This window comes from Aythya fuligula, chromosome 2 (genome assembly GCF_009819795.1).
Source record: "Aythya fuligula isolate bAytFul2 chromosome 2, bAytFul2.pri, whole genome shotgun sequence".
Lineage (NCBI taxonomy): Eukaryota > Metazoa > Chordata > Aves > Anseriformes > Anatidae > Aythya > Aythya fuligula.
This window is the reverse complement of record NC_045560.1, coordinates 117,342,445-117,357,268: the sequence shown is the minus strand read 5'-3', so window position 1 is coordinate 117,357,268 and position 14,824 is coordinate 117,342,445. Positions and strand designations below refer to the sequence as shown.

The window sequence follows — 14,824 nt, the reverse complement described above, 5'->3', positions numbered from 1 at the left end:
TGGGTGCTGTGCACATCACTTCTAACAGGGATCAGTGCAATCTGGCACTTAGGCAGCTTTACAGGGAGAGCGATTCTCTTCTGCAGCATGCTACAGTTGCTTGCGCAGTGTCAGATTTGGTATCATTTCGACGTCTGGTCTGTGGCACTCATCCATCTGTTGTAACTGAGTAGGTGTTGGGTGGGGTTGGCAGGAGAGGCTTGTTTAAATGTTTGTTTTCATCCTGAAGGGGAACTGCAGCGTCAGCTCAGCAATTAATTAAATACTTGTCTTCTAAAAAAATGTGTGTACTGATATTCTAAACAAAGGGTGAGTAAGGCAGCTGGTGCTTCTCACTACAGAAATGCGGAGAATTTGTTCCCATTTCTCCTTGGTTCCATGCTTTGTCAGGTAGCTTTCCCCACCAGGCTGGCACTCGGGTTTCTCCTCCTGACTGAGCCAAATGCCCCCTGGCTGAATTTGGATAGGCCACTCCATCTTCCGTGCAGCAGTTCTCCTCTCTGTAAAATGCATCTAAAGTTAAACACCTCCTTTGTTAGAGGCTTTGAAACCTGCTGATAAAAAGCGCCGCAGAAGAGATGGCCGTCACTATTAATATCATGATCTTGTTGTGTGGTTATTCCATTGAAATAATCATAGCTTTCAATTAAGCTTTGGTGTCATCTACCCATAACAGAAGACACATGGTCTCGTGACACAATGGGAACCTAAAGTTGCCTCTCCAGGTAAACCTGTGTCCTTTGGGAACCTATTTCACTCATTTCACCCAGAACAGAGCACAAAAGCACTTCCCTCTGCTTTACTGCCTGCCTGTACCTATTCATAAGTGCCCGGTGTACCAAGCAACCCTTTTCTCCTCCATGTTTGACTAGGTAACGCTCCACCTGCTCTGTTTGAGCTTGTGGACAGACCCTGGTGTTCAGCTCTTTGCCTTGGGACAGTGACTCCTGCTGGCTTGTTTTCCAGTCTAGCAGGATACAGTTGTACTTTCCGTCTAGCAATCAGCTTTAACCCCATCCTGTCCATGGATCAAAGAAGTGATTGATAGGACTTATTGCCACCTTCAGCAGAACATTTATTTGGGAGCATGATAGATTCCCAAGGAAATGGGGGACCTTCCTGTGCACAGCTAAATATGTCCAGTGTGCCTAACCCTATGAAGTTCTGACCACCTCCACCGAAACCTGGGGACAGCAAGGGATGTCCTGAGCAGCTCACAGACTGCTATTTTGTGGCTGGCAGGCCTGAATGCTGATTTCATTAATACCTGGGATATACTTAAAGATGTACACCCACCTGTGGGGATTACAGGATCTGCCCTTGTGAGCAGATCCGTGATCCGGCTGTTCCCTTTTCTCCCCTCACCTTCTTACAGACACACAGCAATAGGCACTGCCATAGAAGTCTCTGTAAAGGAGTTGGTGGGAAGATCCTCGCCTGTTGCATGCTTCCTATTTCCTGGCAGCCCCTGGAAAGCCTAGCATCTTAGTTCTCCCACAGGTTCATGATTTTGCTTCTAACATTACCAGTCCTGTTGAACAAAACCATAAATCAAATACCAGGCTTTCACATGCAGTTTCTGATAAAATACTCTGGAAGAGCCAGACCAGAAGCATGCACTGGGGCACTGATTGGAAGGGACAAAATGGGACTTTCATTCTTGTTTAGTTAAATAACAGAAAAATGTCAATGTTGGCAATATCACTCTGACGTCACCTGTATTTTACCTATACTGACACTCTTTGGTACCAGAGGAAGGTGTAGGAATTAAATCCTTTATATTGGTGGATCAGGCTAGGAGAGGGGCTGTGTATTATTATTTCTTATCTTGCAGACTAAAGCACATACTATATGTGGGAAGAAAATTTATTGTTCTTTTCTCCACTGTGATTTGTGTCATAATAAACTTTACTTTCTCCTCTAAATTATTTCCTTCTCTATAATTTCCTCGAGTGACTCTTGGACCCTGAAGTGCTACCAGTCACAAAATTACCAATCGGAGCATTTTGGACTCTAGTTATTCACAAGAAACTTGTACTCCTGACATCCCACAAACACTGTATTTGCAGTAAGATGAAAGGAGCACTCTGTGCTTTAATCATGTCCTGTTCATTTCCATAAACTAGGATTTCTCTTCATTCAAGTGGCTTTCCATTTCTTTCTTTTTTTTTTTTATTTTTTTCTCTTCATTTGTGAAAAAAAAAACCTCTACCATCAAATACCCCCATACTGAACTGAGCATTTTTCACTAGCAGTTTTGCAGCAGAACATGACCACTACAGGAGGAAGGGAAGGAAAAGACACATGAACAGTGAAAACAACCTTTGGATTACAAAAATCATTAATTCAGCTGTAATACTGGTGGTGCTAGATGTGGCTTTCTCCAGATTTGCTTTCAGGAAGTCCTCACCTCCATCAGATAGCTTGAACAGCCCATGCATGATAGCAACTCCATTCTGACTACATCCTAGCAGAGTTTTTCTCCTTTCTCTTTTTCCACTTCTCCCACTTCTGCCTTTCTCACTTTTCTACTCATCTTTTTCTTCCTTGTCTCCTCTCATCTCCCTGCTTATTCTTTGGGAGAAGATTGCTTTATTCTCTATTCTTTATATTCTTTTATTCTATTGCTTTATTCTTTATTCTTTGGGAGAACATTGCTCTGGCCAAGTCAGTTTGCAAAGGTAAGGAAACCCAGATAGAAACATGTGGGAGTGATGGCTGCAGCCAGTATGGGCAGAAATACAGAAAAGCTGAGTGAATTTTCCAGGAATAACACCAGTTTCCTTGATGGCAATGGGCACCCCGCGGCTGAGCACACCCAGCACAGGGTGAGGAGCCCAGCTGCAGTGCAGGAGCCCCTCACGCTGCCTTTAGGCTCTGTCCATAGCAGCTGGGCACCACTGCCTCATCGGCTGCTGCTCTGCTCTCAGGTGACACGTGAAGTAAAGCCTTAAGAGGGTTTTCATAACCTGATAGCATAACCTTGGGTCCCCACGTTTTTCAGCCTTGTCTTGCTCTGGGTGACTGAGGGGCCAGACAATTTTGTTGATTTGATTACATCCGAATACCACACCTTATTGTTCAGATAATTCATCAAAGTATCAAAAAATACCCTCAGGGTCTATCTGGGGGTATTCTGCTGCCACCTTTGCTAACCTTGCTAACCTTTCACTTTTCTTTCTCACTACACTTCCTTTCTATTTTAAATCAAACACCAGAGCAGATTTTTGCATCTTCCCCACTGCTGCTAGATTTCCCTAATAATAGTTTTTTTCTCCTCTTGTGAGAAAAGCTATGATAGACTTTCCAAAATCCCCCCTAATGTTTATATTCTGCATAATCCATGGCATCATTGAGAAACTTCAAGATTCTTTTTAGGAAATTAAAAAGGCGTACTTTTCCCTGACTGGCTTCATCAAGTCTAACATTAAGCTCATCTGCAGGTTTTATAACTCACTCCCTTGTAGTTCTTCCCTTCTCACATGTGTGAGATTATCTTGATTTTAAAGTAAAACACTTGCCACATTCCATTTAGCTGGTATAGCAGAATATTATAGATATTTCTAAGGGAAAGTTGCATGATTTTCTCAACAGCTATCAGCCTTGATTAATGCCATCTGCTCTGGGAGGCTTGTAACTTTAGCATGTCAATCCTGTAGTTTCTCTTTTGATACCTCGGTGTTTGACAGGCCCTCATCTTTGGTAATTAAATGAAATATGTAGAGAGTGAAGATATTTCCAGCCAGTACAGACTGATGGGACAATATAACTTAGGCTCTGCAATACACTTGTCATTTTTTAATTGCCTCTTTGATCCAGCAAATCCACTAATTCTCTTTCAGATACTTGTATTTCTCAATTGTTTGTAGAAATGTGTCTGTTTGCTTTTGAAACTTCCTCTCCATCCTCCTGGTTCCCATCTTTCACCTTCCTTTGCCAGTTTACACTCGTTTCTGTCGGGTTAGCCAGGGCTAGATTTCCTTTTCCTGAAGGTTACCTGTTTGGTTCATCATACTGTGTTTGTTTTTTCTTGCCTTCCTGCTTCCTTTTTGGTTTCGGGGTATGCATACCTTCTGTGATGCAATTATGGTATGCTTAAGTAGTTCCATGCTGAGGCTCAGGATTGCAGTGTCTTCACTTCTGACTCGTTTCTTTCTCTGTACTTCTCTCCAGCCCTCCCCTCCCTGCAAATCCAAGAAATTTAAGGGATTATATTTTAATTGCAGTACAATTTAGGTGCTTGCTGGCTATTGGATTTCTCTCTCCACCCTGGAAGGCTTTGTGTGATGTTTTGTGTTTCTGGTGCTGTACTGGGGCGGGAGGTATTTGCATTAGCTTCTTTATTTAAGGCTGGCCCAGACCCAAGGCTCTACACTTCTAGATACTGCATGAAACCCAGTCGTGACACAAACAAGTGGCAAATGCAATTTCAAACAAAGGTCCTGCCAAGGCACTTTGAGGGGAAATGACAAATTAAGATTGGTCAGACTGTTTGATGCTGGAGCATGCTTCAATAAGTTCAAGGGCACCACTGGGTTTTGGAAAAAATCTGGATGTGTTATCAGGCTGGCATTATCCAGGAAGGGAGGAGTTGCTTTGTTTTTTCCACTGTGATCTTGTTTAACTATGTTTGCTAAACAAGAAACTAGGGGAAAAAAAATGCAAAAAAGAAAAAAAAAAAAAGCAAGAAAAATCCTGGTTTAAAACCAACAGACACACATGCTTTGTTTTAGCATCTCTCCGCCATGGTAGGACAAACAGCTTTAATCAGTTTCAAAACAAAACAAAGCGAAGCAAAAAACGTGCACAGCTCTGGAACCCAAAGGGAAAAAAAAGGCATTTACAGAAAAATGCCAAGAGCACTGAGAAGGAATGAAATGAGAAGGTCGGGGAGGAAAGAATTGACATCTTGCCTTCTGCTCACACGCTGAAAGTAAGGGTATTATCCATAACTGGGAGAGACAGTGGGGAAAAACGAGAAAAAGTCATGCAAGGCCCCAAATACAAACAGCCTGCATACCAAAAATTACACCAAATTACTGGGCTGCAAAGCTACAGCCAAGTCCTCACAGGTCCAGCGTGGAGTGGGGGAACTGAGAGCATTTCCCATCTCCATGCTACATCCCAGCTCAGCTCTGGGCAAGAACCCACTGCCCTTCCCCACCAGGCGGCACCCCCCAAGCTACACTTGCAGTTTGGAGGTGACAGGTGCCACCACGCACAGCAGGGGACACTTTAGAGAGTGTCGCCAAATTCCCCGGGTGGAAGTGGCTGAAGTCCTGCAGCATGGCAGCATTGCATTCACTGGACTTTGGCTTTAAAAGGAGATGTGTAAAGGAGAAGAATAGCACCGATGTATTTTTAGGACACAGAAAATTTTTATAAAAAGATACGTATTTTGAAACTGACCCTTGGAGGCCTGTTTAAAAGAGCTTGAAACTATCTGAACTACATAAGGAGGAAAAAAAAAAAAAAAAAGGAAAGAAAAACATGCCCATGAGGGCTGAAAAATCACTTCAGTAATAGATGACTTTTAACTTTACATCAGAAAATGTTTGGCAGGCATAATTTTAAAGTGTTAGGGAAATGTGTGTGATAACTGCTCGGGTGAAAGAGCAAATGTAGTCCACAGTGAGATTTATCAAATGTTCACATAAGCAGTCAGAATCTGGCAGGGCCAGCTGCCGGAGAGGGACAAGGAGGATCACAGCTCTGAACTTTGAAAATCTAATGAAGCCCAGTGATTTCTCACAGGAAATTTTTCTTTGAGCATGTTCATGTGTCGTGGGAATGCTAGGGAGCAGAAGGCTCTGAAAAAATGCCAGCTATAAGGCACGAGGGAAACAAAACCCTACATGACCTACTGAAGGCCAAACCACCCTTTCCCTCTTTTAAAGCCGCAAAGATTCTCGATGCACCAAAACCCTGAGCCTTATTGTATTCTCCTCAAGTACACAAACAGGCCTGTAGACATGACTGGGGTTATCAGGAGGGTCTTGCAGGATTGGTCCCTTTTCAAAAGAGACCAGAAGAGCATTGAACAATCTGAGGTCTGTGTGGGATTATGAAGGCAGTGCCACTTGGGGTTTTCATGGGAATGGTACCTGACTATCTGCTCGCAGAAGAAAAGAGGGACTTCAAAGCAAAGAGTTACAGGGCTTGGAGGAGAATGGCCGGAGGAAGAAATGCAGCTTAAAGCAGAATTTAGCTAACCCTAGTTTTGCACTACAACTATGTAAGCAGCTTGCTTTTGCTGTCCTGCTACAGTTGCATCCTAGCAAAGAAGTGCACAATTTCAGCACCTTTTGTGTCACAAGATGCTTTAAAATGGTGGATTTTATAGCTTAGACACCTTAGAGATCTTTTCCCGTGCTTAAGGCCTGACCATTTTCCAACGCGATGACATTTGGGAATGTGTTTTCATGTGAGGTTCCTTGCTGCTATGGAGCCATAGCAGCTGGGTAGCCCTCAGATCCCATGTGCCAGAAATGATGGGACAGTCAAACCTCTGAGGTGTCCCAGACCTGAACTGGGCTTTTGGAGAGTGCTGGATATGCTAGAAATGTGTAACAGCCAGGCCTAGCTGCAAATGTCTGAGGAGGGAGCCAGATGGGTGAGTCTTCTGTTCTGTGTGAGAGTCTTGACAGGTTGTGGATAATTAGTTCATTTAGACTGGAGACAAGCCAGCACTACCTTAGCCTTGATCCCACATGCCTGAAGTATGAGTGGGAGTGGGGGGTACCCAGCACCTCCCAGGAACAGGCTGTGTCCTACATGTCAAAAGCTGGAATTTGATTCTGTTTCTCACTTTCAGCAGGACTGTGCTGGTTTTCCAAGTCCCCGAGGATGCATGAAAGCCATGTGTCTGTTTGGCCCAAATCGGTTGTAACTCATACTTTCCATATGAAGTTCACCATACAATAACAAAGAGAAATGACTTAATTGAATTTGTTTGGAACCCAATATCAGAGCAGTGTAACAAATAGAAAACAGTTCAGTGCTGTGCAATCAAACAGTTAGGGAGAAGTTACAAATTTCAACACACATGCAGCTGCATTGTGGAAAAACAATCAGAACTACTACATGTAATATGGTTGTGCTTCCATAACAATTTCCATCCAGGCATAGAGAAACACTTTGCATATTTTACTTGAAATTTCCCAGCGCTGTTTCCTGGGACAAAAAGGGGAGCTGTGGATCTCTGCAGCTGAGTGATTAGCACAGGGTCACAGGGCAGGAGATGTGGAAGCAAGACTTTGGACTCCTGGTGATGTACTTTAACCACAAGACCATCCTTCAGTCTCCTTCACGCTGATGACTTTGGAACTAGCTTTAAAAGATCCAGTGAGACGCAATGATGGGAGTGCTAGATAGCTGCACTAGATAGCCAGAGGCAACAAAAATGATTAAAGACATGTGGGGGTATTTCTAAACAAAAAGATTAAGACCAGAACTATTTTATTTAGAAAGGAAAACAGTAAAAGATGATAGAATTGAGGTATATAAAATAATGAATGGTGTGAAGGAGAAATCAGATGCCCTTCATAAAACAAGAGGGCACCTAATGGAATTTAAAAAGGCATTAGCTTATAAATGGGTAAGGATATCACTCTCCAGCTTATCTCTAAGCAACCCATGTAACTCTCAGTTGCAGGATATTGATGTAAATGGTTCAATAAGATTAAGGAAAAAAGGAATGATTATATATAGCCAGTAATAAACACAGAAGATTTGGGGGCTAAAGAACATACTTCAAAGCTATGGTTTTGTCCTGAAAGAACCACCTCTTTTCCTGAGGAAGAGCTAACTCTTCTCATTCCCAGTTGTGTCTCACCTGCCCGAGTGCAGAAGGCCCAGCAAAAGCTGCAGCTGCTTTCTCAAATGTCCCCAAAAGAGGAGCACTCCTGCACACATGCTTTTCAGGAAGCCTGTTCCTCAGAACAGCACCAACACCTTAGAGATTCAGTTCTGCTAATACCCCAAATCATGTCCTCATCTTGCCTCCAGGATCCCCAAACTGTCTTTGTACCACAAAGCCCCGTCCAATACAGACTGTAAGCCTGTCTAACCCCTTTCCTGACACGCTATTTAGAACGAATCAGGCTGCTGTATATAAATGGTGCCAAATTTGCCTGTTGGTGGCAAGCTAGGAAGGCCTGTGCTAACCTTATGTGAGTGATCCTTAGTGCTGGGAGTATCTCTCTTCACTGTTTAGAAAAGTGTTTGAGGTAATGGACACATGAACAGTTAAAAAACTTGTAACGATCATTTTTGACAACTACTCAGCACTGGTCCCTGGTGTTGAATGGTCATGCTCTCTGAGCATGTTTCTTTATTAAGTCTTTCCTCTCCTTGTTATACAGTGTGATGAAAATTAATCAGAGAATCAGAGAACATCCCAAGTTGGAAAGGACCTGAAAGCATCACTGAGTCCAACTCATGTGGAAGGGAGTGAGTTGAGCAAGTGAACTCATGATAAAATGAATGTTACTAAACAAGTCAGAGGCAAACAATAAGCATGAAGGGTTTGACTTGAAGAAAAAAAAAAAAAACTATAGAAAAAGAAATAGTTTTGCAGCTGGAACAGGGAAAAAATGAAGGATATATCTACAGGGCAAATCAGAAATTCTCCTCACGGACAAACACATGCAACATTTTCACTGATCAGAACAACAGGCATTGACTGAGTATTTTTTCCTGTGAAAAATTCAGATGATTTTTTAGTTTTTTTTTTTTCTGTCAGATGGTCTTTTTCATACTTCTATTTAATTAAAATTCAAAATAAATAGTGGCTTCCAGTTGTGAGAAGGATCTGGTTTCAGTTTTATAACAGAATCCCAAATTGCTTTTTGACAGATGTGATTTTTTAAATGAAAATGTATTTTTTTGCTTAAGGAAAGTAAACTTTTTTTCCACTGACAGTAATGCTGATGAAAAAAACCTTAGTTAACTACAGCCTATTGGGTCAGTGCAGGTAAGCTCACCAAGGTAAAAGATTGGCTGGGCTTTCTTTGTAAATCTTCTCCAAGTAGCTGAAGCTTTGAAGAAATGCCCAAAGCAGAATATTACCGAATTAAAGGCATCTCACTTTAAATGGCATCTTCTAGATGTTGTATCAGAAAACGTTCTTGGACACAAACACTAAACAGGGACACATTTATTGTCACTTAGTTTGAGCAGATTTTCTCTCTGGGATTTACTACCTATGTATACTTATAAAGAATGCTCATATCTCTTTCCAGACTGTGTTTTGCTAATGTGGACACTCAAGCCCCTTTGCACCTCCTTTCACAAGACAGATACTCCACTCCCTGGTCATCCTTCTAGCTCTGGTTCCAGCTTAAGTTCATCGTTCCCCAGGATGGATGCTCTGAGCTGCACACCCTGCTCTAGATTGCTTCACCCGTGCCCTACGCAGAACTATTAATATTTCTTTGTGTCTGCTGGAAATGCCTGGCCTGGGACAACCTCCCATAATTTCTGCCCAGCCAAATCACAATGGGATTTCACAGTTCTTTCAGGAGAACCAAAGGCTATGACAGATGAAGCCTGGCAACTCTTGCTACAGCAGTAGGAGACAGTTTTGTCCCCACACCAGCTGCGTGTTTGACAGAGGCCACCATGCTCACCCCAAGCCAGGAGAGGGCTGCATATGGGTGAGCTGATGCACTGCCAGTTACAGCCCCACATCACAGCTGTCATGTAAGTCATCTGGAAGTGTTCCTGTGAAAATAAAGGAAACCACATAGATGCTCACCCTGAACCCAAGGTCTGGGGCCACCGGTGCTGGCTGAGGGGGAATGACTGCAATTGTACAGGTCTCACTTGGGAACCACAGGCAGAAAGTCTGGGTGAGACAGAGCACCTTCCCTATCAGAGGGGACAACCTTCTTGTGCAGTGCTATTTTTATTTTATTTTATTTTATTTTTCCACAGGGCTGTTTCTTATTCAGTGCGAGTACATCAGGCAAGGAAAAAAACAGTTGAGTAAAAGTCACTAAATAAATTGTCAGGGTGAGTTGTCCTCTGCCTCAACAAGCACTTCTAAGGTTTGTATCCCTCACCTGTAGACTTCGGCTACAAATAAACCACCTGCAAAGCCGCATTTATGCTAACCTGCCAACCACATCAAACCGGCAGCTTCCTTTGCCAGTGGGGGCAGCCAGCCCTACGAGCAGCTATCAGGAGGTTATCAGGTGAGCCATTTATTTCATAAACACGGGCTTAAAGCGACTGAACATGCATCGGCACCCACTTTGGTGCAGTTGGGTATGGGATGATTGGATTTCTGCATCAAAAGCTCGATTAAAATTCACAGCAGACAACCCAAGATTATTAAAACTATGATGTACATCATCAATGTGGAATGTGCTCATAGCTTTCACAAATATCTAAAAAAGTGCTCAAGGTATTATCAGCTAGAAAGGTAGTAGTTACTGCCTCCCCCTGCCCATACGTGTTCTCTAAGCGTATAAATATATTCAACACCTTTTAGCAAAGAAGTAGGGAAAGAAGACCCTACTCTGCCTGCACAAGGAGTAAAGCAGACAAAATAAAAATGAAGATCTGCATTTTATATTATTCACCTTTGATATGAAAAAAATATATAAATTAATTTGTATTCTACAGAAAGTAGGACAACAGCAATCTGTATTTTAGCACAGTAAGGGAAATTAATTATTTGTGAAACAACACAGAAGTTGATGGAACTATACCAGAGATGAAAGTTATCCAGGCTGTAAAAAGAAAACATAAGTACAATGCAGACCAACAGAAGAGATTCCATTTAAAGTAAGAGTTATGTTTCTGTCAGGAAAACAAAAAAAAAAAAAAAAAAAAGAAAAAAAGAAACAACTAACTTAATTTGTTTCCTGGAAGGAGATCCAACTTGGCTCCATTGCAGCAGTGTAAAAGTGTCCAAAATAAGTAACAGCAGGCATCTCTGCTAAAATTTGCTTCTGATCAACATTATTTTTCCTCTGGTACCAGCGCAGAGCTGAACATATATTGCCAGTGAGGCACAGAAGTTTACTGCACAGAATGGGGAAAAAGGGGGCTAAAGCTCTGGAATTTAAAGCTCAGCTCAGCCAGCGAACTGGCTTAAGCACGGTCTTAATTCACATGCTTTCTGTGAGGCTAATTCCCACCTAAATGCTTAAATTTCATGCACACATAAGGCCAAAGCTTGGGGAGGGGGAAAACTCTTAATTCCACCCGTGTTCTGTGCCCTCTTCCCCACTCATCAAGGTGGGACCCTCACTGAAGGAGTGTTAGCAACACTGGGGGACTATCAGCTCCTGAAACAGCAGCATCCTACTGAGTCCAGCTGATGAGTAGTTACACCAAAGCAGGAACTTTACATCGTGTTTTAGTGGCCGTGATTTGTATATACCAGCACACATTAATAAATGAACAGCAAAGCACCATAATCACAATCTGCACATCTGTGTCTGTTTTACGGTACCCTGAAAATGTTTCTAAAGTAGCTCGACTACAGAAAGCAGAAATATCTTTCCTTCCCAGCTGGGCTTATGCGAAATTGTGCCCGACTGTGACTAGCAGATATGATATTTTGTTAATTGTGAGAGACCCCACTTTGAATAATGTCCTCACATTTGCTATGATCAGTGAGTATTTCCTTTCACGACACATTTTCTCCATACATAAACTTAACATAATCCAATAAAAAGCCTGTGTGTGCAGTTCTTCTACATGCAGCCTTTCCACTGTGCAGGGGAAGGGCTGGCTTTTCTATACACGATAGTCATGCGATTTTTCATTTCTGCGTGAGTAAGACCCACAATGAGTGGAAGCCTGCCTCATGCAAAATCGTTTGTTCTCAGGTTGTTCCAGCCTAAAACCGAAGGCTTCATTCGGAGACATCTGGCAAGTAGCGCTTCTCAGAAGCCAGCAACAAAAGCTGCACTAGACATGAGGAAATTGTTCATTAAAGAAACAATACCAAAAACCAACTAGGGAACTATGCCGATGTGACAGATGAAATTGTAACGAAAAGAACAGAAACAATCCAGAGCCAACACAGTCCCAAAGTTTTGCAGTAAATTGTCTTTTGCAAATGAGATGTACGCCAAATATCCTCCCTAAATTCTCACGTCTAATTCGGTCGTGTTCAAAATGGAATTTAAATGGAGGCGGTTTCTGAGGGACAGAGCAACACCTAAGGTCTGAATCTGGCTCAAATCCAGAAGAATTCTCCTGAAATCAACGATTACAACAGTGCAAATCCGCAAGAGATCTAAATCTGTCCTAGCTGATTCCAGATCTATCTTTTATTTGCTATATGGCTTGAGGCAAGTCAGTGACCTTCTTTTTATTTCTCAGTTTCTCCATCCGTAAAATGGTGATAATACCGCTTGCAATACATGAAGGCTGGGGGGGCGAGTTCTGTAACATGGTCTGCATATGAAAATTGCTTGGGATAAGTTGCTTGTGGTCACCTCTATCACCTCTCTAGGCTCTTTATAATCTTAATACTCTTCTTTTCACTGGCTTGCATATTTCTCTTTCGAAAACCATGAGCCGTAGCCTGAACCCCTCACTCAAGTTTTCCGCTCTTTAACTCCACAGCGGGATCCACACGAGAAAAACCGAGGGTGAAATATGGCCCTTGGCCCCCCAAACAACAACGACCTGCGAGGCTTTCTGCAACGAAAGGCTCAGTGCAGGGAGGTCTCGTCCCCCTCTGCCCGGGCTGGGGTCCGTCTCGGTGCGTTTTGGCAGAGCTCGGAGCGCCACACACCAACAAAGGTGGCAGCTCTGCCTCCCCTCGCACCCGAACCACGCATCTCTAGCAGTGAAACCCCCCCCAAAAAAAACAGTCTGAGCACACCCTCGCCCTGGCAGCTAGGAGAGGGACCTCTAGCGTGTGCTGCCGGGTCTGGCCGGGTGCTCGGGGCGTCACGAACACTCCCGAGGCACCGCAGTCATTTTCAATGCGCCAGGGGAAGTTTCGCTGAGTGCCTCCCAACTACTTCGCAAGCATCCTCGCACGGGAGCAGCTTAACCCAATCGGCATCAATTAAAGTTCCACTTTTATTATTATTTTTTCTTTTTCTTTTTTTTTCACCCCTTTTCTTTCCTCCCCCGGCCAAGACAACGACTCCCTTGCCTAACCCCCCCCCCCCCCCCTTCCCTTTTCCCCCTCTGGCTCGCCCTCCCCCGGCTGCCGGCGAGGGAGGGATTTAAGGCGAAAAGTTGCGTTTTGGGCGAAGCGCTTGTGACAGCGAGGACGCGTGAGGGAGAAGAAGAATAAGCGAGGAAGGGAAATAATAATAATAATAACAACCGGCCGGGCCCCCACACGCACCGGGCGATGCCCGAGGCGCAGCGGGGAGGCTCCGCGCCTCGGGGGCCGGGGGGAGCAGGCGGGGCAGCGCTGCGCCCATTTTTCATGTGCCCCAACAATCCCAGCACGCTCGGTGCCCGCGGGGCATTCTCGAATAAACTTGTATCTGGCTGATTGAAAACAGGCGGCGGACGGCTCTTTTATTTATTATTATTATTATTTTGTTGTTGGTTTTTTTGTTTTTTTTTTGGGTGGGGGGCACGACGGCCGGTCCCGCGGCTCCTCAACCCCCTCACAGCCCCCTTGGCGGGGGGGGGGGGGGACACCGCGGAGGACGGGCTGCGGGGCCGCGCGGGGGGGGGGAAATGGCCGCGGGGCCGCCTCCCCATCGCCAACAAAGGGCGCTGAGTGCGGGGGGGGGGGGCTCCGGAGGGGCTGCGTGAGCCGCGAGGTGCCCGCAGCTCCCCGCCGCGCACACAATGGCGGCCCCCTCCCCTCCCCTCCCGCCGCCCGCCGCCGAACAATGCGAGGCGCGCACCCCCCCCCCCGCGCGCAAACACGGCCGATGCCATGAAACACCCCCCCCATCACCACCGCCACCACCACACGCACACACCTTGGAGGGGCGGCGGGGAAAGGAGGAGCCCCCACCACCCGTCCGCCTCCCTCCCTCCTTCTTCCCTTCCCTTCCCTTCCTTTCCCTTCCCTTCCCTCCCTTCTCTCCCTTCCCTTCCCTTCCCTTCCCTTCGCCGCCTCCCCGCGGCGCTGCGCGGGTTGCGCGGGGGAGCGCGGCGGGCGGCGAGGCGAGGGCGGCCGCGTCTCCGCGCGGGGTGCGGGCTGCGAGCGCCCCGGCACATGCGTGGAAAGCAGCGGCACCCTCCGCAAAACAACAACACGCCCGGGCAGCCCTTACCTGGAACATCGCCGCCGACAAACTCTGTCCCTCTTTTCCTTTTTTTTTTTTTTTTTTTTTTTTTTCCTCCTCTTTTTTTTTTTTTTTTTTTTTTTTCCCCCTTTTTCCCACCGCCCCCCCCCTCCCCCCCCCCCCCCCCCCCCAAACTCACACACTTCCGATATTTCTCTCTCCCGGCAGCGGTCTGCTCTCCTCGCTACACCAGAGAGAAATGCAATAGCTTGGCTAAGGTAGACAGAGCAAAATACAGAGAATAGTTGCTCCAGGGCTTTGAAACCCCTCAAGGCAAGGATCAGGATACAATTAGCTCATGTCTCTACCTCCAGTCTGAATCAATCTCCGAAATAAAAGTTAAATTAAATTAACTGATCACACGGGCATAAAATTGATCTCCTTCGAAACGTGCATATAGATAGATATATATATATATCGCGTCTAATTTTTTTTTTTTTTCGGATTTCATTTTTTTTTTTTTTCTGTGTGGAAAAAACAGTCTCATTCCAGCCTCCAACTTGCTTTTTACTCTCCTCTTGCACAGAAAAGCTGATTTTAATCGTTGTGATTAGTTTTGATGTAACGTTTCCGCGGGCGATTTCTGCAAATGG

General features: G+C 44.8%; 1 protein-coding gene across 2 annotated transcripts in view; it reads right to left on the bottom strand.

The window, feature by feature from the left end:
- KCTD1 (potassium channel tetramerization domain containing 1) overlaps positions 1-14,436 on the bottom strand; it is a 97,199-nt gene extending 82,763 nt beyond the window's left edge. Inside the window, exon 1 of one of the 2 annotated variants that reach the window (XM_032181692.1) lies at positions 14,373-14,436. Coding sequence is in view for 1 of the 2 variants with exons in the window: in XM_032181691.1 (XP_032037582.1) it covers positions 14,220-14,228 (9 nt within the window). In the remaining variant the exon portion in view is untranslated. Of the gene's footprint in view, positions 1-14,219; positions 14,244-14,372 lie in introns of those variants that run through there. The other variant, XM_032181691.1, reaches the window with a different exon arrangement.
- Between the last annotated feature and the right edge of the window lie 388 nt (positions 14,437-14,824).